Genomic DNA, 24,445 nt, shown 5'->3' with positions numbered 1-24,445 from the left:
ATTCAAGTATGTGTCGGATCACAAAGGTAAGACAATTGCTAGCACTCTTCTATAATGTCTTGCTGACTGGGGGATAGAGAAGGTGTTTACTGTGACTGTGGATAATGCAACTGCTAATAGCAATGCTTTGGATGAGTTTCAGTCTACCTTCTCTCAAATTAGAACAGATTCTCTAGTGTTGAATGGAGATTACATGCATATGAGATGTGCTGGACATATTATAAACTTGATAGTTAAGGATGGATTGACTGAAATGGATTCTAGTGTTAGTTCAGTCCGCAATGCCATATCTTATGTCAGATCAGGACCAAATAGGAGAAAGGCATTTGAGCTGCGAGTGGAAACTGGTAGATTTGCGAAGGGTAGTTTGCCTTTAGATGTAACCACTAGATGGAATTTGACATATTTGATGTTGACAAGAGCAATTAAGTTCAAAGGAGCGTTTGATAGGATGGAGTGCGAAGATAAGCTCTACAATGATTATTTCTTAGAGTATGATAATGGAGAAAAAAGGCTAGGACCTCCTTTGACGAATGATTGGCGTAAAATAGAAAGGTTTGTGAAGTTTCTTAATGTTTTCTATCAGGCTACATTGGTAGTTTCTGCCTCCACTACTTTGAATGCACATAAGTGCTATGGTGAGATAGTAAACATTGCAATGAAGCTTCAGTTACTTTGTCTTAATACTGATGCTGACGTGAAGGTTAATGCCGAGATGATGTATAAGAAATTTGACAAATATTGGGATGGCATCAAAAACATAAACAGTATGTTGGTAATTGCTAGTGTTTTTGATTCGAGAAAGAAGATGGAGTGTGCAAATTTGTGTTTTGCGGAGCTGTATGGAGAAGATAGTACAACGGCTAAGGGGTTGAATGATTCGATTTTGATTGTCATTCATGCGATGTATGCGGAGTATAGTGAAAGATATGCTAATTCAACATCTCAAGCATCCGGTCAGTCTCAATCATCATCTCAGGCTACTGAAGTGAGGCAAACAGATGGGTTATTCGACTCAATGGAAGATGAATTTGATGGTTATAACCCAATGGAGCAGAAGTATGATACATTGCTTAGAAAGATAGGAGTTAGAGATACTAATGAATTGGAAACTTATTTGAGAGAAGAAGTAGAGAATCCTGAATTGATTATGGGTATTGAGTATGATATTCTCTCTTGGTGGAAAGTCAACAGTGCAAGGTATCCCATTTTATCCAAGATGGCTAGAGATTTATTTGCTATGCAGGTTTCTTCTGTTGCTTCTGAAAGTGCTTTTAGCACTAGTGGAAGGATAATAGAACCATATAGAAGCTGTCTTACACACTACATGGTGGAGGTTTTGATGTGTACTGAACAATGGTTAAAACAAGATATTCATTTTGAAGAAAAGGTTCTTACAAATGCACAGATTCTTGCAGAAGTTGAGTTTGAAAATGAGCTTGAAAGAGGTATTTTTTTTGTCTATTTGTTTGATGTTGATTACTAAGATACAATCTCTAATACTTTTTTTGTTTGTCATTTTTTTTCAGAGTTTGAAACTCTAACTCTCTAAGTGGTTATAGAAGAAGAGGGGTTCGAATGAGATGATTGTTTTTGTAAGTCAACAATTGGGATCGTTTGGATGAAGAAGATGAGATGATATGATTGTTTTTTACTTCTCTACTTACTCATCTCTAAGACTTTAAACTTAGTTTTGGTTCTACTTTTTTATCTCTTTAAAACTTTAACTCACAGTTCAGTATTTCAATTCATATAAGACTTTTGATTTCGGGTTTTTTTACTTAATTTCGATTAGTTTCAGTGAATATCGGGTATTTTTATCAATTTTGGATAAAAATACCCGAACCATATCGGATATCCGTCGCCAAATTCGGATTTCGGGTAAATCCGAAAATACCTGAATCTGAATACATCTGACCCGAATCCGACCCGATTCTATAAAATACCCAATCGGGTTTTATATGTGTACATCTGAAAATCCGAACATCCGAAGATCCGAACCCAAACCCGATCGGATACCCGAATGCCCAGGCCAATATTATAGTATGAAATTAGCTCAACGACAACACAATCCCACAACCAACTCATTTTCAAAATCAAATAATCACATCAACAGGAAAAAACAACATCAAATACACAATTTCACAATGTCCAACAAATACATATTTCAGAAAAACAAACTAATCGCAAGTTACTCTAAACAGAAGATAAATAATAATATAAATAAAATTGTACAACGCACGAGACTACTCTTAGTGAATGTATATTATCAATATACTATACAAATCTCGATTCAAAGTCCTAACTAACATTACAACAAGAAGTGTTATATGTAAAATGAGCTCACATCTTCCTTTAACATCACAGACCTAGAGAGAATGTGAGACCCATTTAGAAAAGTGGCGGTCTGTGCGTTACAAAAGTTAATTTGGAATTTTTGTCTGAAACTATCGTTGTTGGCACTCCATGGAGTGTCACTATCTCCTTCACATATAATTTTTTTAGTAAAAACTAGTGTTCTAACGGTCTTCTTAATGGCTGGAAAATATGCTAACTTGGTCTGACGAACTACTATAACCCAAATAGTATTTTGGGTCCGCAAAGTTGGCAACCTTACTACGAAATCCATCATAATTATCCAACTTCCACTATGGGATAGCTAAAATCTGCAACAATCAACTTGGAACCTGATTCTCAGCCTTCATTAACTAGCACGAATCGCAAGTTGCGACCAAGTTCGCGACATCCTTCTTCATCATGACCCAATGATAGTACCTCTTATCTAAGTAGATACTTGATACTCAGAACCTGCATCCTTGAAAAAATTAATCAACCCATCATCCTTCTCCGGAACCAACCGAACCTTGCTCAAAAGCACATATTGGCATTGTGATTGTTAGGGCATGTTTATAGGGAGATCAGTTTAGGGTGTTCTTAGAGTATAAATATTGTGAAAATAATGTAAGATCAGTAGTTAAGAACTTTTGTTAAGAAGTTAGTTATTGGGAGAACATGTGTAAGATCTTAAGATTTAATAATATAATATTCTTATAGAAATTTAAGAATGTTTAATAAATACATAGATTAATGTTTAATGAAAAGTTTAAGAATGTCTAATATTATTTAATAATATAATGTTTATTAATATTCTTAAACATATAACAATTATAAAAATAAATAAAATAACATTTTAATTGCAAACTTATAAAACTTTTACTAAAATTCAAAATACAATGCCATATTTTTATGAAACAAAAAAAAACATTGTAAATAAAATTTAAAAAAAAACAAACAAACATATTACTTAATTAATTAAACAAGACAAACATTTTATTTAATTAATACATAGATTAATGTCCAAATTTATTCCAAAGAAATGAAAAATAAAACGAAAGTTTTTTTCCAAGAGTGACACGTGTCCCTAAGATCAGATGAAGAACTGATCTTATTCAAGATCAATTGGGCTGATCTTATGGGTACTATTCAATTAATTTCAATTTTAAAAGACCCAAGATCACCCTAACTGATCCCCTATAAACATGGTCTTATGTTCGATATCTTTTATTAGGATGTTAATTTATGGAATTATTGTTGTTTAGGACTGACTTATACGCTGCTGGTCTTGATTCTTTTTTATGACACATGTTGGTTAACTGGTTTTATGTTATTGGTTTAGTTCATCACTGGTTTGATTGATGATTTGATGGCATGTTTTAATTGGTAGAATTGATTAGTAATTATGAGACTATGAATTAATTGATTAAAAAACCTGGATTGGATCGTTTTAAATAGGATACTAAAAAGATGACACTTAAATATAGAAAATATCACTCAAATTGGTGTGCATATATATTTTTTGATATTTTATTTGTTCGTCATTTGTAGACAAACATGTCTAACAACTGTCTATTTACTACAAACAACTATTGTTTTAAGTTGATATTCATTTTGGTTGATGCATTTACACCACAGTTACACGATCCGATAAAACAGCAAAAAGGAAAACATGAGAGTACGTAACTTCTGTATTTATTTTAAACAAGTAATAACATGTAAACTTATCTTTAAAATGATAATTAATCCAAATAATCAACGAGGATTGAGAGATAAAAAAAAAATCTATAACAATATAAGAAAGAACAATCTAATAACAATTAAAAACAAAATTCAAGAAACAAATCATATATCTCTTTAAAAAGGAAAAAATATATTTCTGGTCCACAGTCCACATTTTCACACTAAGATTTATTTAGTTTGACTATTTTTTAATTTATTACTTTAAAATAAGAGTATCTAATAGTAATAAATCTCTCATTTAATAATTAATATTAACCAAAAAGAGGAAAAAATCCAACCAAAAATCTAATTATCATTTAGAAATTTATATAAAAACCAACAGATGTAGAGATGCTTTCTGTCTATTCATTTGAGTTCTTTATTCTTTCTTGCTCATTTGGTACATAAGATATTTTTGCTTGCTCATGCATGAAAAATGTCATGGTAAATCTCTTAAAGATCTTATTATCTACCTACAAACGTTTTCTTTAGAATAGAAAACTGCTTTCATAAGTTTTTTCAACAGATTTTTGCACTCAAAACAATAATGAATCTGACATCAAACTGTCATATATTTTTTAATAAAATAATTTTTTAGAACAAAAATCTATTCATGTTAATTTTTTGCAACAAATTTTGGTGGCCAAACCATTAGCATAATATTACAGTTATTTAGATTTGGCGTGAATTATTTTTTTTTAAGAAGTTTGATAAATTATTCCCTAGGTTATTTTAAGCAAAAATATATTTTAGAAGAACAATATATCTGGATCTTAACGACTTTTGGTTATCCATCCATTTAATCGTATATATTTTCTTAAGTTGATTTGAAATTATTTTTCACATTGAAATTTATGAATACCATCTATTCAAATATCTCTCTTTAATTTATTTGCATTTCTAATTTTCATTGAGATGGATAATTGGGACATAAAATTTCTCAAAATATATATCAGGAGTTTAAAATAATATTACAAATTTGTTGAATAAGTATTTCTATGTTACAGTATTGTTTAATTTGTTTATTAATCAATATTTTGTTTATCTTGTAGAATACAAACTATGAAAAATAAATAGACGGATCCAGAGTGGAAGCATCTCTTCCAGTGGAAGAATTTTATGAAGAATTTTTTATACGTGCAGAGATCCAAAATGGAGAGCACCCCTTTCAATGATTTCGTAAACAAAAATATTATGGTGAGTTTTTAAATACAATTTTGCTCGATAGTTTAAATGAAATTTACCTTAAACTAAAAGAAACTTATGTATATCAACGATCCAATTCGTTGTAAATTCGGCATAAATGTGGTGTACAATAATATAGCGATGAAAATCAATTCGTCGTGAATTTATCAAAATACATCTATATTCAACGTAAATATAACATATCCTTGTCAAAAAGTTAATTTTTCATTAATAAACCGATTCTAAAACATTTCTCATAGTACTTCTTTACAAAGAAAAAAATCCAAATGTAAATGATAAACTAAGTAAAAAATCTAAAATAAATGATACCTAAAATTTCCTTTTAAAAGAAATCTATGCATATTTGATCCTTTTGTTTTAAATCTCAAAAATATTTGGTCTAACAAATACTATATTATGTAGAGTAAGATCTTTACTAAATTAAATGACTTTAAAAATATATATTTATGTTCAAAAAATATTGTCAAGAAAATACATACGATCAAATAGTTAGCAACGATAAACATATAGTATGAATTATTTGAATAAGTGATAAAGACATAGATATTACATACAAAAACAATAACATCGTCCTTTTCGAAATACATGTACAAAATTAGCTTATCGAACAAAATGATTATAAAAATATTATAATTTACCAATTTCATTAAGTTGAGGAAATTGTTTTACTTGAGCAAAATTTACAGAGAAATGTTTGATGAAGGCATTAAACGCTATATTTCACATGGTGATACGTTATTAGTTTTTGCAAATGAGGAAAGCACATGTCATTTCACATAATAAGCCATAGTTAATTAGTAATGCGCTAATGTTATTTATTACACTTAATGTATTTTGAAATAAAGTAATAAAAGGGTTAAAAGAATTTTACTTATAAATTTCGTCATTCTCGAACGATTATTGGAATAACCTCGTTGGAAGAATATAGAAAGGTGAAGCCTACAAGTAATATTCTTTTCACATGTTTATTACATTATTTCAAAGAATATTTTGAATGTAATAAATAACTTCTTACTAATTAACTATGTTTTTATCTTGTGCAATGGGATGAGTTTTCACCATTTCCAAGACCTGATAAGGTTTCACCATGAGAAACGAAGTATTAAAATATTTTATCAAATATTTCTCGGTCAGTTTTGCTCAAGAAAAATATATTTTCATCGAGTTAATGATATAGTAAAATTTAACACTCTTATAATCATTTGTTCGATCTGCGAAAACTTATATATAAATACATTTCTCATTCCAACTATTTCTATTTATAAGTAAAACATCATCAAATTGTTGGACATAACAAAAAAGTTAGACAATTGATCATGAATACTCTAATTAGTGTTCTGCTGTTTAGTTATTGTGATGTAGTTCATGTTTTCAAAGGTCCATCAAATTGGCTAAAGAGTGACTCAATCTTAGCCATGCCAAAACCGAACTATAACAAATAACAAATAGATTAATATATTAAAGAAAAGGATAGCTGCATATTGTCTAAAGTGATCTAGCCACACCTTCGAAGATTAAAGATCCCATGGGTGTTCCTAACTCTCTTAAGATCAAACGTTTGACTATATGCAAACTTTGATACCACCCAAGGTCCAAATAAGCATAAAATAGTATGAAGATTGTGATTCTTCTTTTCTATTTATGTGACACTAGTGTATTCAAAGAAAACATTCAATGTTTTAACACATCAATTATATTTTTGGAAACAAATTTTTTAAAGCTTTCACGACTTTACTTAGCTCACATGATTATGATGTGGTATACTTAACATGCTTATATGCGAGGTGTAGCCACAGGCATAGTCATGGATTTTAACTGTTTTGAAGAGATATAATCAGTTTATATATAGTGGAACCAGAAAAATTGTGTATTCTCAAAGAAGAGTTATGAACTCATAATTAACGAGAATTAATCTTTATAGACAACAAATTAAATATAATACTTGTTGGGGATGATCTATGGTTGCATGTTTCCTATATATATATATTATAAATTAAGGTATTAATAGAAAACATTTGATGCTGAGTGAGGACAAACCACGAGAAATATTTAAAGTCTTCTAAACTGACCATCATATAAGAGAGGACCCACGACAGTCGGGGCGTTATAGATTGTTTAGTTGATTATCTGTTGTGCACTCTTTTTTCTTGTGTGTATAACTCATAGATGAGAGGATCGTCTCACTAAATATATGTGATAATATTTACGTATTTGTTTTATATTTATAAAAAAAAAAGATGATTGTGGAATCATGATAAGGAAAAAAATGATGATGAAAGGCTTTGTTTTGGTGGTTTTTATTGGTTTACAGTTTTTGTTTTATTGGTAGATTTTATGTTGGATAATTTTTTGATATTTGTTTGGTTGAGTTTCTGGTAATTTATTTATGAGCTGAATTTGGACTTTTGGTGATTAGTTTGTGTTGGAATTGGTATGTTTTACGAGTATATATGATAATTAATTGATTAACTGGAAAAATGGGTGCTATCGTTTTACGTGTTGCCAAACAATTAAGTAAAAAAATTTCCTCGCGGTTCTCTTATCAGTTATGAGTTATATTTAAAACTATAAAAACAAAATTTTGGTACTCATTTCAATAACTAATACCTATCAAGTATATATATAGCAAGGAAAATATTTATGCCCTATTGGACCAGAAAAAAACAAAAAGAATAACTAAACATGAATATTTGAAATATATATACTTGATAGGTAAATAAATAGGAAAACAATCTATGCAATATTAAACTCTCCAACGACATCCACACATTGTTAATATATATGGACAATGGTTGGCCGTTGCAAGAAAAAAAACAAAGGAAAAAAAAACTACAATTGTTGAGATGGTTTTAGAAATTTACTTAATTAATTAAGAATGGTGGAGATGCAAGCACTATTTACTTGAGTAGTATCACACGAATGGAGTGAGAGAAATATGCAATGAAGTTTGCCTCTTTCTCGAAATATCTGATTCTCTTTGCTAAATCGAATTTTGTAAAACTTTTTAACTTTTAAATTTGTAAAATAGCTAAGCAAAGTGTATACACTATAACCGCTTGTTATGTTTTAACTCCAATTGTTGGTGAGAGAATTGGCACTCCGACATACCGGTCTAAACCAAAAATAAACCGGTTATTTGATCCGGGAATTCGCCCGATTTGTGAATTGGGTCTTCGAATGAAAGCCCAATTAAATCAACAGGCCCAGTTCGGGAGCAACAGATCGGCTTCCCAAATCGCCTCATGACCGACTTGACCAAGAAAAAGAAACTTTCCTCATTTCAGTTCAAAGTATACATATTATGTAATCTAAGAAAGCATATAAATAAAGGGGAATCTCCTTGTAATCTATCCAGCAATGAATATAAAAAGGGATTTAAGATCTATCTAACTATTGTTATTGAATAAACCCTAGCTTGTTTTCCAAAAGATCTTAAATCCTTTTTTGAGAGAGAGTTCTTGTTGAATTTGTTTCCCCTCTACAAATTCATGGAGAGAAACGTAGTTTATACACCAATTATTCGTAACGTTCGGATATAGATCATATCAACGAGCTAGTACTAAACAACCTCTCGTTTTGGCATAAGGTTTGGCCTATTCATATATAATCATGCATTTCTGCGAACGGTAAAAACTTATTTAAACACACAATTTTTCCATTAGAATCGATTGGACATAACAATAAATTAATTTTAGCAGGAAGATAAAAATCATGACCGGACTATGATTGATGAATCCCTTTTCTTCCTAAACACAACCTCCGTATCCAACCCGAAGCCGTCAACATTTCGGACATGAACCACCTCCGATCGTCGGAATAGCCTCACCAATGCCTCCACACTGTAGATCATTCGCCGAATACTTATCCGAGCGTGTGGAGAGAGCCACGTGTAAAACACATAAACCTCCTGGTCTCAGTGTCCGTTCGATTTCTCCAACGAACTTGTCCGGGTAAAGCGCATGATCGAACACGTTGGAGAATTCAAAGTCGAAAGTCTCATCATCGAACGGTTGATGATGAAAGTCTCCTTTGATCACCAACGGCGGATACGGCACCAGATCCATTCCCACCGAGTCTGTTACGCCCACACGTTTCAGGGCCTCCACTTCTTGCCCGACTCGAGCTCCGATGCAGAGACATTTAGAGTCGTTGGCTAAGAGACCTTGCCGTTTCAGATCGTGGAAGAATTTTGAGAACACTTTGATCTTACGGTCCCAGTCTCGTGTCATCCATATTGTACGTAGCCTAGGGTTAAGCGTCTTGTTGAGCTGTCGTTGGATGTAGTAGTCGTATGATGTGTAACCGGGTCGGATCCTGATGAGTTCTTTTTCGGGTCTACGTAGTTGTACTTTAGAAAAGAAGAAGATGAGAGGCAGAGTAAGGAAGATAGATACCAAGACGTATTTCAGAATCGGCTTTGGTTGCTTCATTTCCTCGAATGGGAATTCACAAACACAAACCTCTCTCTCTCTCTTTACATGAGCAATGATAATGGAGGGAAGAGAAAGGTGTCCTAGAAGGCAAGGCAAATTGAGAATTTTTCAGCTAATGTAAACGCTACACTTGTTTAATGGTAATGATTGGTTATGTGAAGATTAAGACTTAACAAATAATCATAATGAGAGGGATTTAGTGTGTATAGGCAGCTTTTAATATTAACCGTTAATTTGCTTAATTATCATGCAGCTCAATTTCTCATTACTAGCGATTACCAAGTTGGTGTATAACTACAAAGTGGGAAAGTGATCGTTTCCGTTCTCGTCATTAATTTTCAATTATTTTTTATAAATATAATATCTTATTTAATTTTATGTTCTGAATGTTCTCCTAGATTTTTGAAATTCTTACGTAAAACCAGTTTCCTGGCCTTTGCTATACCATATAATTAATGCCACAATATAATTCTTGTTATTCAAGTTGCTCTCTATACATATATAATCTAAGGGATAGCAAACTTTTATCTACGCAATATATTCAAAAAAAAGCTTTGTAAAATATTTTCTGTTAAAGATGAATAGAACAATAATTTTCTTTAAAAAAAATACTAAAAAGGTTCAGATGTGGAGAACAAAGAAAATAAGAAAATATGTGTGTGGATAATTAATGTATAACACAAATATATATATCTTATTATTGTTTTTTTCTAACTTTGCCTAACAATGTGACATTTGGTACTCTACTTTTGTGACACATGTCATTCTCAATAATTATAAATTCAACATTCTATTTTTTTTACTTTATTTTATTTGTATTTTATGTGGTGTATAGTTTGTTATTGTTGTATAGTTTGCTTTTTTATTGTTTTTCAACATTGTTACAAAAATATATATTCTTTCCATTTTTTAGTTTTAACATCTAATATATTTCATAATGAAATCATATACCATAGAACCTAAAAAAAAAATATTGATCAACCCAACTTAAAAATATAAACAAATTGAAACCAAATAAAAATAGAAAATGGTTGCATACTTTAAAATAAAAACTGAAACCAACTAATTTATGATAGACTAATTTAAATATATAGAAGATTTTCTAATATATAAAAACTCACATTATATTCAATAATCATATATATTGTATTAAAGACACAATTCAAATTTGTATTTATTAGTAATTTATAAGTTACAGTTTAATTGTCTTTAAAACATATGTACTAAAAACATAATGGTATCATAACATAATTGCTTTATCACCCTATGATATAACAGAAAAAAAAAATTTCAAAATTTAATTTATTGTTAATTATACTATTTATATTAAAATGATTAGAAATAGAGACAATATCTAGAAAATAATTAAATATATTAAATTTCACACACTTTTCTTTTCATGATTTTTGTATAAAAAACTGGTTAAATTCATAGTATAAGATATTTTTTTGTGATATCATTTTAATAAATTATTTTAAAATTGACTTATCATATATAAAACTATTTTTTTGTTAACTATTACTTTTAGATGATGACAATAAAATTAATATAAAGGACAACATAAAATTATCTATCAAAATAATTAAGTAAGATCTTACATTTTTTTTTCTAGACTACTTATCAGTTTTTTATTTTTCAAAAAAATAACATAAAATAATATAATTTATCTTAACTATTTAACGAAATATCATATATAGTTGACATTACTATAAGTCTATAAGTAATGGTCTTATTACTATAGTAATATACTGTTTAAATAATTTCAACAATATATTGTAATAAAAAATATTTAGGAATATGTACTTTAACTTTCCTATTTTTCATGATCCTTCTATGAAATACTATATAATATATATAAATTATAAATTATAATTGAACCGTAGTATTTTGAATATTATTTTTTAAGACATATATTAACAATTACATTTGTACATTTCATATATAATTGAATAGAAACTTTATTTTATATTTCAAGTTAGTAATGCATACATAAACCACGCATCGCGTGGACTACTTTTTAGTATATATATATTTAGGCATGTAGATATGTATATAAACAAGTTTTAAGTTGAATTCATATATATTAAGGTAGACTTTTTAAGTTAGATTTAAGTACGGATGTGTTATAAAATGCCATTTAGTGCCAATACAGATGAATTGAAAATGTTATTATACTTGCAACTGTTTGTTTTTATACTAGCATAAAAAGCTGCCGAACAAATTATTGGAACTAATTGCCAACGTTGTTGGTTTAGTCGGTACCACATCACGTATGATTGACCCCTTCGACGACGGACAACTCATCGAACGTCTATGGCCTAACGAACTAAGTCAACCACTCTATAATCACTTTGAACATTCCTTTACCACTAACAACTGGATTTTAGAACCTGGTCTTACTTTGTTGTCATCGAATTATTTCGTCTACAAAAATGTGCCATTTTATGTCATTACCTCGATCCACGTTTTGATCATATCAGAATATAGATATTGTATAATTTAAATATGCATAGTGTTTGCCTTCTAAATTAAATTCCGAGGAAAAGACATTTTGGTAACGCAAATAAAAAATTGTCATAACTATGAAAATTATTATATTCGGGATACCGAACGAATTATGTTACTTTCTATTCTAAGCAGGAATGTATTAGAGCAATTGGAAAGGTTTATGGGGGTTTCTAATGTTTTCTATAGAATCTAGGGGTAAAAAGAATAATAACTTCCACTAATATAGAGCATGCACGTATAAATAAGCGCATGAAAATACACTTTCCTCTCTCGGTTATGGAAGAATCAAACATGGCTCAAGCTTCTTTTATTTGCCTTCTCCTCAGTTTTTCCATCATATTTCTTTCGAATGCAGCCGGTTAGTTATTCAACTTACGTTATACTTCCGATTTTTCTTTTTTTTTGGACAATTGGTATTTTCTAGTGTTATGAATTTGAGAAAACCTAAGTAGGTTAGACTGATTGAGTTTGTTGTGGATTGGTTTCAGACATAAGCATAGACTGTGGATCATCAAGTTCTCACGTTGACGCGGAAAACAGAACGTGGGTGGGAGACACAGACTTCGTAAACACCGGTTTGACGTCTAAATATGCACCATTAATCAAAACGGATGATTCTCTAACCACACTCCGGTATTTTCCTACGGGGGATACTAACTGTTACTCCAACATTCCGGTGGATAAAGGTGGGAAAGTGTTAGTTAGGACGAGATTCAACTACGGAGACTACAATAAAGAATCCAAGGCTCCGAGGTTCGATGTCGTTTATGATGGAAAACATAGAGATTCCGTCATCACAACGACATTCGTCGGCGGTACTCTATCGGAAGCGATATTTATTCCTGAGAGCGGGAATACCAGTGTTTGCTTTGTTCGCACGCTTTTGAACGAGCACCCTTTTGTGTCTACCATTGAAGTACGGAGGTTGGACGACTCTATGTATACCGATCTTGGTCCCAAGGAAGGTTTCATCCTCCAGCAAAGGACCGCCTACGGTGCCCAAGAATTAGTAAGGTAAACAATACATGTATAAATATGATCATAGGACTTTAATTTAGCGAGTAACATTTGTTTGATACAATATATAATTATTGGAAAACAATTATATATCTGAAAAACAAAAATCAATTATATATATATATATGGTGCTAGTTAGAGACTAATATAACTTTTTCTTACCTTCTTGATAAGAAAAAAAAAATGAAAAAAAAAATGAAAAAAAAAAAACCATTTGCGTGAAGTATATGGTTAATTCCTTGTTAATTTTTTTTGGATATAAGTATATGGTTAATTAGTAAGCTTACGTTTATATAGGTCTCCGTTTGATCCTTATGATAGAATGTGGCAGCCGGCAACGGTTGCGGTCACACATCTAAAAAGTTCTGCCATTTCTATCAACACAACAGGGGCTGACAATAGACCACCAGAGATTGTCCTTCGGACATCTTGGTCAAAGAAGGACATGGCTTTCTATGATATAAGCCTACCTTTTTCCGGACTAACATTTTACATTGTCATTTATTTCTCGGAACCACTGAGCCTTAGTTCCGACCAAAAGCGATCTTTTAACGTTTACTATGACAACAAGCAAGTGGGTCTAAATCTAATTGTGCCACCTTTCGGGGCAGTGATGCAAGCTTCTCTGAGGGGTGTGGTGACGAGTAGGCTTCCTTATCTGACATTTAAAGGTACACCAGACTCAAATTTGGACCCACTCATCAACGCTCTCGAGATCTATGTCATTAGCAATAGTGGAGGAAACGGGACTAATTCAACAAGCACGAGCGGTGGAAGCAGCCCTAGCGCTGGCGGTGGCGGTGGAAGCAGCCCTAGCACTGGCGGTGGCGGTGGAAGCAGCCCTAGCACTGGCGGTGGCGGTGGAAGCAGCCCTAGCAATGGCGGTGGTGGTAGCAGCCCAAAGACTGGCGGCGGTGGTGGCAGCCCTAGCACTGGCGGTGGTAGTGGCAGCCCTAGCACTGGCGGAGGTGGTGGAGGCAAATCCGGTAATTATTATTTATTTTTACTTTTAAAATTATGGTCTCTTTAGAAAATCAAAAATCAAAAATTATTTTTCCTTTTACATGTGCATGTGCATAAAGGGAAGTTAACTTTGGTTAATCGTGTTTTAAACAATTTTGTAGAGTGGAGAAATAAACCACATTGTCATTTTTAGTTATGATCATGTAATGATCAATTGTTATCGAATGAATAGTATTCAAATAATTTAATGATTTTCATATGAGATAACTGGTTCGAGTCTACTAATCTGTGAAAGTGTTTCTGTGTAAGAAGAAGAATCTTCAGGGAAGTCCGAAGAGGAGAAAAGCAGCAACAGCTTAGCATTACCACTTGGCATTTCATTTCCGTCGTTGTTGGTTCTTGGAGCTACTGGCTGGGGTGCCTGGAACTATTTCATCAAACCCAAACGCCACCGCGAATCAGAATGTTTGTTTATGTCCTCCTATTTTTTTTATTTTTTTATTACTTGATCAAAAAGAATTTATTTGCATTTTCTGGTATAATTTTAATTTAAAATTATTGATTGATGTATAATAAAACGTTTATTTATGGTTGCAGTACCGCTCAAACAGAATATAAATGTACAAGTGAATGTGGGAAACAATATGGGAAATGCAACAGTGAATACTGGGCAATGACGAACGACTTCTACAACATCTTGATGACTTGATCCCATCATAACCCTCCTATCCCATATATGTTTTTTTTTTTGCTTTTCTGAATTTATTGATTGTTAGACGTAATTTTTAATTTGCAAACAAATATTAAAAGGAAAATGTTATTAACTATTTTTTAGTATTTTCATCATATTGTCTCACATAACTTAGGGGATGTTCAGAAATACTATTTTTTATGTCAATTTTAAAAAATATTCTTTTATGGTTTCTATTATCAAAAATACTCATTTTTAATATATAAAATGACTAAATTCTAAACTATAAACCTCAAATATTAAACTCTACCTCCTAAAAACTATACTCTAAATATAAAATAGATAATCCAAACTTTAAAAAAAAATCTAAAATTTTATTTAACATATTGAAATTTTATTTAACCCGGTTTGCGGGTTTTAACCGAGTTTTTCTGGTTTTGTCCGGGTTTGTTAGTATCCGGTTTTTAAGTGATATCCGGACCAGGATAGTTTCCGGTTTGCGGTTAAACCGGTTCGATCGGCCGATCCGGTCTGGGTTTCAAAACATTGGATATTTCTTTGTAGAAATTCTTTTTGGGATCAAAACTAAAAATTCTTCTAAAACATAAATAATATTTCCCCTAAAAAGAGTGATTAAATTGACTCCAAATGGCAAATGCCTCTATAGTTTGTGTGTTTTTTTAATTAAAAAAATTTATATAAGAAAATCAGAAAAACAAAGTTTTGTTTTGTTCCACTTCTCTCTCCCAGTCGGTCGCACTGAGACGCGAAGCTAAGAACACAACACAACAACAAAATCCAAATCCTTTCTTCTAAACCAAAAACCCTAAAAACTCTCCTACCTTCTTCGTCTCTCTAGAGACGATGATGGCTTCTTCCATATCCCTAAAGCCGACGACGAGCCTTACCCTCCTATCCTCTTTCTCCACAGGCAAAGTCCTCCACTTCCGCCGCTCCCGTTTTACCCACTCACCGTCTTCACCGTCTTCGTATCGTTATCGGACTCTCGTAGCTCAATTCGGATTCAGACCAGGTTCGTTCCCTGACCCAGGTGACTCTCTCGAATTCATCAAGGACCATGCCGAGAATCTTCTCTACACGATCGCTGATGCCCCCGTTTCGTCCTCTGAAACCTTTGAATCTGTCGCTGGCACTACTAATACTACCACCAAGACCAATGATTGGTTCTCTGGTATTGCCAATTACATGGAAACTATTCTCAAGGTATTCAAAAAAGTTTTGTCTTTTTTTTTTTCTTTAGAAAGAATGAATTTTTTATGTGCTATTTAAATTGGATTTCGAATTGAATTTTGCAGGTTTTGAAAGATGGGTTATCAACTGTAAATGTTCCTTATTCATATGGTTTCGCTATCATTCTATTGACTGTGCTTGTGAAGGCTGCTACGTTCCCATTGACGAAAAAACAGGTTTTTTTACTTTGTTTTCTTCTATGTAACTGCTACGCCAAGACACAATTGTTAGTTGTTGTTATTGAAATGGTGGATTGTTTTTTCTATATAGGTTGAATCTGCCATGGCTATGAAATCTTTGACGCCTCAGATTAAGGCTATTCAAGAACGGTATGCTGGTGATCAGGTGAGAACCATTCGACATTGTCTTTTTCCCTCATGCCTTTCTATGTCATGTTACATCCAATTTTTGAGTTGAGGGATGTAAGGAAAATGTAGGAGCAAGTGTATTGCTGCTGTTGGTTCCATCATTGTGGATATTATTTAGCTTTACTGTCCATGAATGCAGCCCTCTTATTAAAACAATGAGCTTTCTGTTTTTTTTATTTGTCTTTGCAGGAGAGAATTCAGCTTGAAACTGCCAGATTGTATAAACTTGCTGGAATAAATCCCCTTGCAGGTACAGTTTGTTGCTTCAGATTCTCATTTGTTTTTCCATTTGAGACAACTGTTTGAACATGTGATTTTTCCATTTGAGACAACACTTTTGGTTAAGCTATATTTTCATTTTATCTGTTAGGCTGCCTTCCCACACTAGCCACAATACCCGTCTGGATTGGGTTATATAGAGCCCTTTCCAATGTTGCGGATGAGGTACCTGGAACAAACTATGTTCTTTGTTTCTGTAAGTGCCTCGAGACTGTGTTATGACAAGTTATTGGATGCTTGTTTCTAACATTAAGGGGCTCTTAACGGAAGGCTTTTTCTGGATTCCTTCTCTTGCTGGTCCAACAACTGTTGCTGCAAGACAAAATGGCAGTGGAATCTCATGGTTGTTCCCTTTCATTGTAAGTATCAATCTTGAACCTCGATATTAAGTGGTGTAGATATTTCGAAAATGGAATCTAAACTGCACTCCTCCCTTTTGTTAACTCTTTTATTCACTTAAATTATTTAAGCATTTAAAACTGATTGAAGAGGACGTGAAGGGAGAGTAGTCGGACCTCATTGCTAATGTCTACAAATGTCCATTTTATTTTTCAGGAGGGAAACCCACCTCTCGGATGGCCAGATACATTGGCATATCTCGTCTTACCTCTATTGCTCGTCTTCTCTCAGTACCTCTCCATTCAGATTATGCAGTCCTCGCAGGTATAACATCTTTTGGAATATGTGATAGTCTAATTAGTTATCTCTGGCTTGACCAATAAGCTGGTTTTTGAAAAAATGTAAATTGGTGCATGTCCTCAGAAATTATTTAGTTAACTAATTCAACCAATGACGAATCCTTTTCTCAGAGTAATGATCCAGCCATGAAGAGCTCACAGGCGGTGACGAAGCTTCTTCCTCTGATGATTGGCTATTTTGCACTATCAGTTCCTTCTGGTTTAAGTCTTTATTGGTGAGCAGCAGCTACTGGTTTTGTATGTTTTTTTTCCTTGGGGTTTCAACTTCCTCTTGTCTTTCTTCTTAGCTTGAAAAGTGCTTTTGTAGGTTGACCAACAACATTTTGAGCACTGCACAGCAAGTATGGCTTCAAAAATATGGTGGTGCCAAGAATCCGGTGGAGAAGTTCACTAATTTGGTCACAAAGGAAGATAAAACTCAAAAAGTTGACAAGTCGATTTCAGAAACGCTGGTTCAGAAGTCTGTTTCAGAACTGAAATTGCCAAGAGAGAAGGGTGGTGAAAAACTGACCCCAGAAGGGCCCAAGCCTGGTGAAAGGTACTAAATGTTCTGAAATGTGTCATCATTCGTTACTAGATACTCTGTTTTTTACTGACGCGTCCATGTGATTCTCAGGTTTAGGTTGCTCAAAGAGCAAGAAGCAAAGAGACGTCGAGAAAAAGAAGAGGCGAGGCTGAAAGCTGAAGCAACTCTATCAAATCAGAATACAAACAAAGCACAAGAACAAGATGGAATATCTGATACAGCCATTTTCCCTGAAGGAGATAAGGAAAACACCAAACTTTCTGCAGTGGAAGAAACAACTGATGGCACTGTCACTGTGAATGGGAAGCCATCCATTCAAAAGGACGAGACTACAAATGGGAAATTCGGCGTTGACCATGATATAGAACAACACCATTCTCATGAAACATAGAAGAGATAAACACTCCTCATCAAGACTCTTTGTTTTTGCGTTGAAAGACCAAACACACGAAGAGGAATTGAGACTTGAATAAGACAAGAGGAACCACATAGTATTCAGCCTTTTAATCCCCTCTGCAACAGTTTGGAGTTTATATATCTCAAGAGTGGGAATATTGGCCTGTTAAGGTTTAGAATTTGTGTACAATGACACTAGGAAATGGGTTTTTGTAAGTCATAGAAACGTTGGTTCATTTGCCTTCTATTTTTTATGTATACGCAGAACTACGTTTATCTTCACTGGTTTTGCTTTAATACGAATATAAAAGAAAAATCTGAACTACATTGCAAGACATGTGCTCATCTCTAGTCATTTGTGATCAAATTGACAAGAAAAAGTTTCAATCTGCAGGGCGATGTTCTTAAATAAAAGCTTGCAAAACAAAAGGGAAACAAAGGATAATGATGTTCAAGAGTGCCGAACGCTAACAGAAAAGCAAACAAAAACACCCAAGAAGCCAAAGGGTTCTACAATGGTAACAACATATCAGTATTCAGAATTGGAGATGACATCATCGATCTTCAGAATCATCTTGACGACTTGTGTTGCAAGCAGAATCTGCTGTTGTTTCCCGATCAATGTTTCAAACACATTTTGCTCCCTCATATCGTTTGTTCCCACGTCATTGCAATCTATCCCATAGAAGGGGATATTCTCCTGTTCACCAAAAGCCATTTTTTGTTGAGTAACCAAACAAGTCAATGGAAATGGATAATAAGCTTATCAGTCACTTACCTTAATTTGCTGAGATTTAACCGCAGAGAGTGTCTCAATGGGCTGTAATCCACTGTTCTCTGCAAGAGCCATAGGGACAGAGTCCAAAGCTTCTGCAAATGCCCTAATTGCATACTGCATACAGGTAAAGTATTTATACATTAGATTTTGTGAAATTAATGATTTCACTTCAGAATCAAAGACAAAGAGGAAATATAATCTTATACCTGCTCAACACCAGGGTATTTATCAGCAGCTGCATCAACTGCAAGTGAGCATGCGATTTCAGCTGCACCACCTCCATATACAATTGATTTGTTGCGGATGAGATTCCTAGCCACACACAGAGCATCGTGGATACTACGCTTCGTTTCTTCTATCATCATTTTGTTACCTAAACCATATCCCGTAACAAATTGTTAGAACAATCAATTATACAAGCACATTAGATTCCATACATAGCTGTTATCTCTCATCAGCTATTCAAAAGTCAAAACAGAGTTGTTAATAATTATACAAGAAAAAACGAAGTACCTCCACGGATGAAAACAGTGACAGCTTTTGAGTTCGCACAGTGCTCAATATACAGCATTCGTTCCTTTGTTGTGCCAAAGGATTTTTCACGAACCACACCGGCCTGAACATATCAGGAAATGTGGAGATTCAATGGTCTGTTTAAAACATATTACACATTCCATTCATTTTACTGCAACACCTACTGAAATTAAATAATACCTTCCCTAACTTCTCTGGTGTCAACTCCTGGAATCGTGGAACAATTCTACCGCCTACATAAAGGCAAATTATCTTATCAGCTCTGCATAACCGATAAACACTAACAGTAAATGCTTTGGGTAATATAATTACCTGTGGCTATTGCAATAAGTTCTAATTCAACACCCCCGACCCATCTGACAGCAGGCAAATTCCTGTGCATCAATAGATGGTTTGCCTCATCATCGAATCCCCATTGGCAAATTACCAGTGTAGCACCAACATCCTGGAAATTTTAAAACACAAGTATAATACATAAGAAATGCATTCCGGTACTAATCATTATTGTCAAAAGCACTTCTCCAGTGGCTCACTCAACATCCAAATGACAACAAAAAATATTTACATATTAAAACCTACCTTGCACTTCTGAACCATCTCATCGAAATATTGCTGCTCCTGCTTCCGCAAAGTCTCAAACTTCTCCACTGTGTCAATGTCCACCTTATGCTTAGTCTTTGGCTTCGGTGGCTCAAAGGGGCAAGTCAAAATGGCAATGTGCGCATCTTCAATATGCTTTGGCATTTGTGGATGACTCATGTCTTTGTCAATCAAAATTCCATATATAAGCTCGGTGTCCTCCAACTTTCCCCCGACTTTCCCTTCAACTTTAATCAGATCTAAATTAACATCCCTCCTCTCTAAATCAGCAACCGCAAGAACCGCTTTAACAGCAATCTCAGCTAAGCTACGCTTGCATCGATTCACACTGTAGCAATAAGCAACAAGAAAAAGTTAGGAAAATACTCTACAACCCATAAAAAGGCAACAAATGTTGAAAAGGATTGTTACATCTTGGACGAAAGAGTTGTCATGCATGTTTGAACCAGGGGCTCAAAGTTATTAATGTCGAATTCAAACTTCTGAGCAATACGCTCCAAATGCTCAACTGCCACTCTAGAAGCCATTTCATATCCTTCAGCAATACGGATAGGATGAATTCCTCTATCTAATTGACGTTCAGCTTGCTCCAGCAGTGCACCAGCCATGACAACAACACCTGTTGTGCCATCACCAATTTCATAATCCTGACTCCGCGACAGTTCCACCATTAACTTTGCAATCTGGTTGTCAACATCCATTTGCTCCAAGATAGTTGCACCATCGTTTGCTAGAGAACAACAAAAAAAATAGCTAGGTTATAAACACGATACAGCATTAGTTAATCAAACAGAAACAAAAAAACAAACCATATGCTTCACATGAAAAAGTGGCAACTAGAATTAACAATATCCGTATCTTTGCAAAACTTATAAGTTAAATGAGCTCCATGACATAATGCGAGATTCATTAGCAAATTTCATTGAACCTCTGAAAGAAACAAGTAGAAGCTAAGCAAGCTCACAGACATAGTGAATCGATTTTCAAAAACCTAGATGGATCCATTTCTATCAAAGTACTGCATCGACAGTAGCTAACTCTATTTCAAGCATAGAAGAATGAAACAAAACAAATCCAAAAAGCAGATATGAAGAAATCTAAAAAAAAAGGGAGAAACGAACTGATAGTGATGTCTCCGTCAGGTCCCTGAAGCATTTTGTCCATTCCTTTAGGTCCAAGAGAAGAACGAAGGATCCGAGCCACGGCTTTACCAGCGGCTATATTGGCTTTCTGAGCATCGATGCCTCTAAGACGCGTCTTCTGATCTTGCTCCCTTAGTATAATGAACGGACGCCCGAACTCATCGAACGCCAGCGCCATTTTTTCGTGCTTCCCTCGATCCGATCGAACTATAGATCTTGTTTCTTTTTTCCTACTCCAGAGAGAGAGAGAGAAACAAAAAAAAGTTGAAATGGGGAAAAAAAAAACGAAGAAGAAGATTGTCTCTGGAAGATTTGAGAGGCAAATGGTTAAGAGTGTAAAACCCTAACTCGCTGTTGATGGCAGAATCGTAAATTCGTAATTGTTTCCAGGGCCTAACAATAGTTTTGGGCTTATGGCTTAAAAGCCCATATGATATAAAGTACTTAAATACTGTACAGTATATTGAGCAACTTCAAATGTTTATGTTACTACGAAAACAGTAGTAATAATCCCTAAAGAGCCAAACTAAACTATGTTAGCCGTTTAGCACTAGCTAGCTAGTCCGAACCCTAATTCTGATTTGGATAATATGATTATCAATATACATTTGTATTTGGAAATTTAAATAAACTTTAGTTTTTAAGTAGTTTAAACCCGCCCTACGGTCCAGAATATTTTGTTTGAGTTCTCTAATTCAGAAAAACAAAAAAAATACTTCAAATAAAACTAAATTTTTGTATAGTCTACATCCTCCATTACACATGTTTCCTTCAGAAAACGTAGAGGATTACTGGCTTTATTGTGTGCCTATACGGAGACTAAAACCATATGGAAATTAAGAAAAGGAAACCTCCGATAAAAAATCTTCGTGCTCTTACATCTTTTGTGTGGATATTTTAATAGACTAGGTGATGAGTAAAAGTGAGTGCTAATGAGCAGTTTCATGAGTCTTTCTATATTTGACAGTATATCAAAATTGTTATCAAGGTAAAATTGATAATTAATAATGAATATTTAGAGACAAATTCTCCAAGCCCAATCCCAAGATTTGATAAGTTGTTATCTTGATTTGATCGTCTTCATATGCACGTTTACACGTCTCTTAGTCCAACACTGTAGGTCCTATTTTCATAGTTTGGTTATTACGATTTCTATTTTTTTTTTTTGTCTTAATCACAAAAAGACAACTATATATACACATCAAACTCATTTCATCCCCAATCATCACAATCTCTAAAACCTCAAACCCTAAAATAAATTAACAAAGATCTACCAAAGAAGGAGAGAAGAGAGAAGAATGGGTCGCCAAAACGTTATCGTCGTGGTCGCCCTCGTCTTCATGGCCATCCTTGGCCTGGCAGCAGCTGCCTCTTCCCCATCTCCTACAGTGTTACATCCATCGCCGGTTCTTTCTTGTTGTTCTAAGGTGGGCATTGTTATGATAAGAAGGTTATTTTGAAAGATTATTATTTATATGTATGGAGATTGTGATGATCTTGTTGTATTTTGTCTCAGTTGTTATGAGAAACGTTATCTTTGTAATAATACCGGAAACAAAAAAACGAAAGTTTACTTTTGAATATATCGCTAAAGATATTAGTTAGGTGAAATCTTAACTATTGAATACAATCCTAATCGTCTGAAAACAAAGAATACATTCTAACCAAAATGCATGTATATGTTTCATATACAATATAAGACGGTGAAAGGCATATAATATGTTACATCCCACGAGGAGTTTTATATTTAAAGCTACCATTTTTTTCGAGTATAATCTATTCTTGTTCTAAACATGTCCCGTTTTAAATTAAATTTTGACAATCTATCGTAAATCTTGAAAAGTATATTGTATATTATACTAGTAATTTACCCAATCAAGATTTTTGTAAATATATATTATCAGGTTTTTTGAAGTTTTTTTTTGCAAAATCTAAAAACTAAAAACAAGAAAATAAATCCACGTGAAAACCATTAAATGGCCATAATCTAAAAAAAATGAAAATCTCTTTTTAAATTCCAGTTATTGTTAATATTTTTCCAAAATTCAAAATCCAAAAACTCAAATTCTAAAATCTTCATAGAGTTACAGGCCTTGAATGCAGTTTTTTTTACTATATATTTTTAGTTGTTGTTGTGCTCTCTTATCGGTTTTTTTTTGGTGAGACTATCGCGGTGGCAGCTCGAGATTTCATGGAGAACAAGGTGAACGAGGTAATTTGGTTCATTTTCTTCTATCTATAGATCTTTGTAGATGATGACTTTATGATTTTTGTAATTCTATATAGATCATTAATCGTTCATTTTGGTTCATTTTTATTTATCTATACATCTTTGTTGATGTTTTATCAGATTAGGCATAAAGAATTTTGGTGATGTTGAGATTAGGGATATATCTTTGATTTTCGTAATCTTATAGATCCTTAATCGTTCATGCATTTCCAAATGTTTTCAGGATCCTCCTGATAATAATTGGATTTTTTGGGATATTGAGGGCGTTCAAGTTCCCCAAAATCTAAAATGTAAAGACGTTTTTTCAATGCTTAGGTGTTTTCTGCATGTAAGAGGCATGCTGGGAGATCTGTACATTTTGGGAGCGGTAGGGTTCTTACCGCCTATCCGCATCACCACTCGGGTTCATAATGCCTTATGGGATGAAAACATCCCCATTTATAACATACTAGTAGTAAATGACTAATTTTATTGCATAATCAATGAATGAAAGAAAATATTATATGATTCTAAAACGTGTAAAAATTAAGGTTTAGAAAATTACATAAAAGCTTAAACATAATCATGTATTTAAACTATTTCATTTCTCATCCAAGATATGGTTTTTATTATGATATTTTTTTATTATAAAATAGTGTGTGTTTTTTCATTTTAAAGGATGAAAGAGAAATTAAATAAAATGTAAGAAAAGTGTGTAAAGTAGATGTATCAAATATCAGTTATTTATTAGTAAATGTTATAAAATATTATATTTTGTATTATATATATG

The 24,445-nt window shown here is 33.2% G+C and overlaps 3 protein-coding genes, 1 long non-coding RNA gene and 1 pseudogene across 4 annotated transcripts; 3 read left to right on the top strand and 2 right to left on the bottom strand.

Annotated features, from left to right (window-relative positions):
- Positions 1-4,400: 4,400 nt before the first annotated feature.
- On the top strand, positions 4,401-5,469 carry LOC147946786 (uncharacterized). The gene is made up of 2 exons (XR_015587467.1): positions 4,401-4,500; positions 5,109-5,469. It is a non-coding gene; the product is annotated as an uncharacterized LOC147946786 (long non-coding RNA).
- A 3,427-nt stretch (positions 5,470-8,896) lies between these two features.
- LOC104776750 (uncharacterized) lies at positions 8,897-9,852 on the bottom strand (annotated as a pseudogene).
- A 2,627-nt stretch (positions 9,853-12,479) lies between these two features.
- On the top strand, positions 12,480-14,953 carry LOC104776749 (uncharacterized protein At1g24485-like). The gene is made up of 5 exons (XM_019243674.2): positions 12,480-12,561; positions 12,692-13,217; positions 13,518-14,206; positions 14,496-14,648; positions 14,781-14,953. The coding sequence occupies exons 1-5, from the start codon at positions 12,480-12,482 to the stop codon at positions 14,858-14,860; spliced, it is 1,530 nt and encodes a 509-aa protein (XP_019099219.2). The 3' UTR covers positions 14,861-14,953.
- A 584-nt stretch (positions 14,954-15,537) lies between these two features.
- On the top strand, positions 15,538-18,717 carry LOC104776748 (ALBINO3-like protein 1, chloroplastic). The gene is made up of 10 exons (XM_010500866.2): positions 15,538-16,098; positions 16,191-16,301; positions 16,396-16,470; positions 16,683-16,743; positions 16,864-16,937; positions 17,027-17,131; positions 17,328-17,435; positions 17,582-17,685; positions 17,778-18,008; positions 18,087-18,717. The coding sequence occupies exons 1-10, from the start codon at positions 15,739-15,741 to the stop codon at positions 18,385-18,387; spliced, it is 1,530 nt and encodes a 509-aa protein (XP_010499168.2). The 5' UTR covers positions 15,538-15,738; the 3' UTR covers positions 18,388-18,717.
- Positions 18,718-18,739: 22 nt separating this feature from the next.
- LOC104757014 (T-complex protein 1 subunit epsilon) lies at positions 18,740-21,799 on the bottom strand. The gene is made up of 9 exons (XM_010500865.3): positions 21,426-21,799; positions 20,716-21,034; positions 20,284-20,632; positions 20,017-20,149; positions 19,885-19,937; positions 19,684-19,786; positions 19,377-19,543; positions 19,171-19,284; positions 18,740-19,092 (listed from the first exon to the last, which is right to left on the bottom strand). The coding sequence occupies exons 1-9, from the start codon at positions 21,622-21,624 to the stop codon at positions 18,922-18,924; spliced, it is 1,608 nt and encodes a 535-aa protein (XP_010499167.1). The 5' UTR covers positions 21,625-21,799; the 3' UTR covers positions 18,740-18,921.
- Between the last annotated feature and the right edge of the window lie 2,646 nt (positions 21,800-24,445).

The sequence above is a fragment of the Camelina sativa genome, chromosome 3 (genome assembly GCF_030686135.1).
Source record: "Camelina sativa cultivar CO46 ecotype springtype chromosome 3, ASM3068613v1".
Lineage (NCBI taxonomy): Eukaryota > Viridiplantae > Streptophyta > Magnoliopsida > Brassicales > Brassicaceae > Camelina > Camelina sativa.
Note: the sequence above shows the minus strand (reverse complement) of the source record. Positions and strands in the feature narration are given on the sequence as shown.

Coding starts and splice junctions, on each gene's coding strand:
- LOC104776749 (XM_019243674.2), top strand. CDS start 12,480: ATGGAAGAATCAAACATGGCTCAAGCTTCTTTTATTTGCCTTCTCCTC. Junction 12,562..12,691: donor ATTTCTTTCGAATGCAGCCG/GTTAGTTATTCA, acceptor GATTGGTTTCAG/ACATAAGCATAGACTGTGGA. Junction 14,207..14,495: donor AGGTGGTGGAGGCAAATCCG/GTAATTATTATT, acceptor CTGTGTAAGAAG/AAGAATCTTCAGGGAAGTCC.
- LOC104776748 (XM_010500866.2), top strand. CDS start 15,739: ATGATGGCTTCTTCCATATCCCTAAAGCCGACGACGAGCCTTACCCTC. Junction 16,938..17,026: donor TTTCCAATGTTGCGGATGAG/GTACCTGGAACA, acceptor TCTAACATTAAG/GGGCTCTTAACGGAAGGCTT. Junction 17,132..17,327: donor CATGGTTGTTCCCTTTCATT/GTAAGTATCAAT, acceptor TTTATTTTTCAG/GAGGGAAACCCACCTCTCGG.
- LOC104757014 (XM_010500865.3), bottom strand. CDS start 21,624: ATGGCGCTGGCGTTCGATGAGTTCGGGCGTCCGTTCATTATACTAAGG. Junction 20,633..20,715: donor ACAACTCTTTCGTCCAAGAT/GTAACAATCCTT, acceptor TTATTGCTACAG/TGTGAATCGATGCAAGCGTA. Junction 20,150..20,283: donor AGATGGTTCAGAAGTGCAAG/GTAGGTTTTAAT, acceptor TAAAATTTCCAG/GATGTTGGTGCTACACTGGT.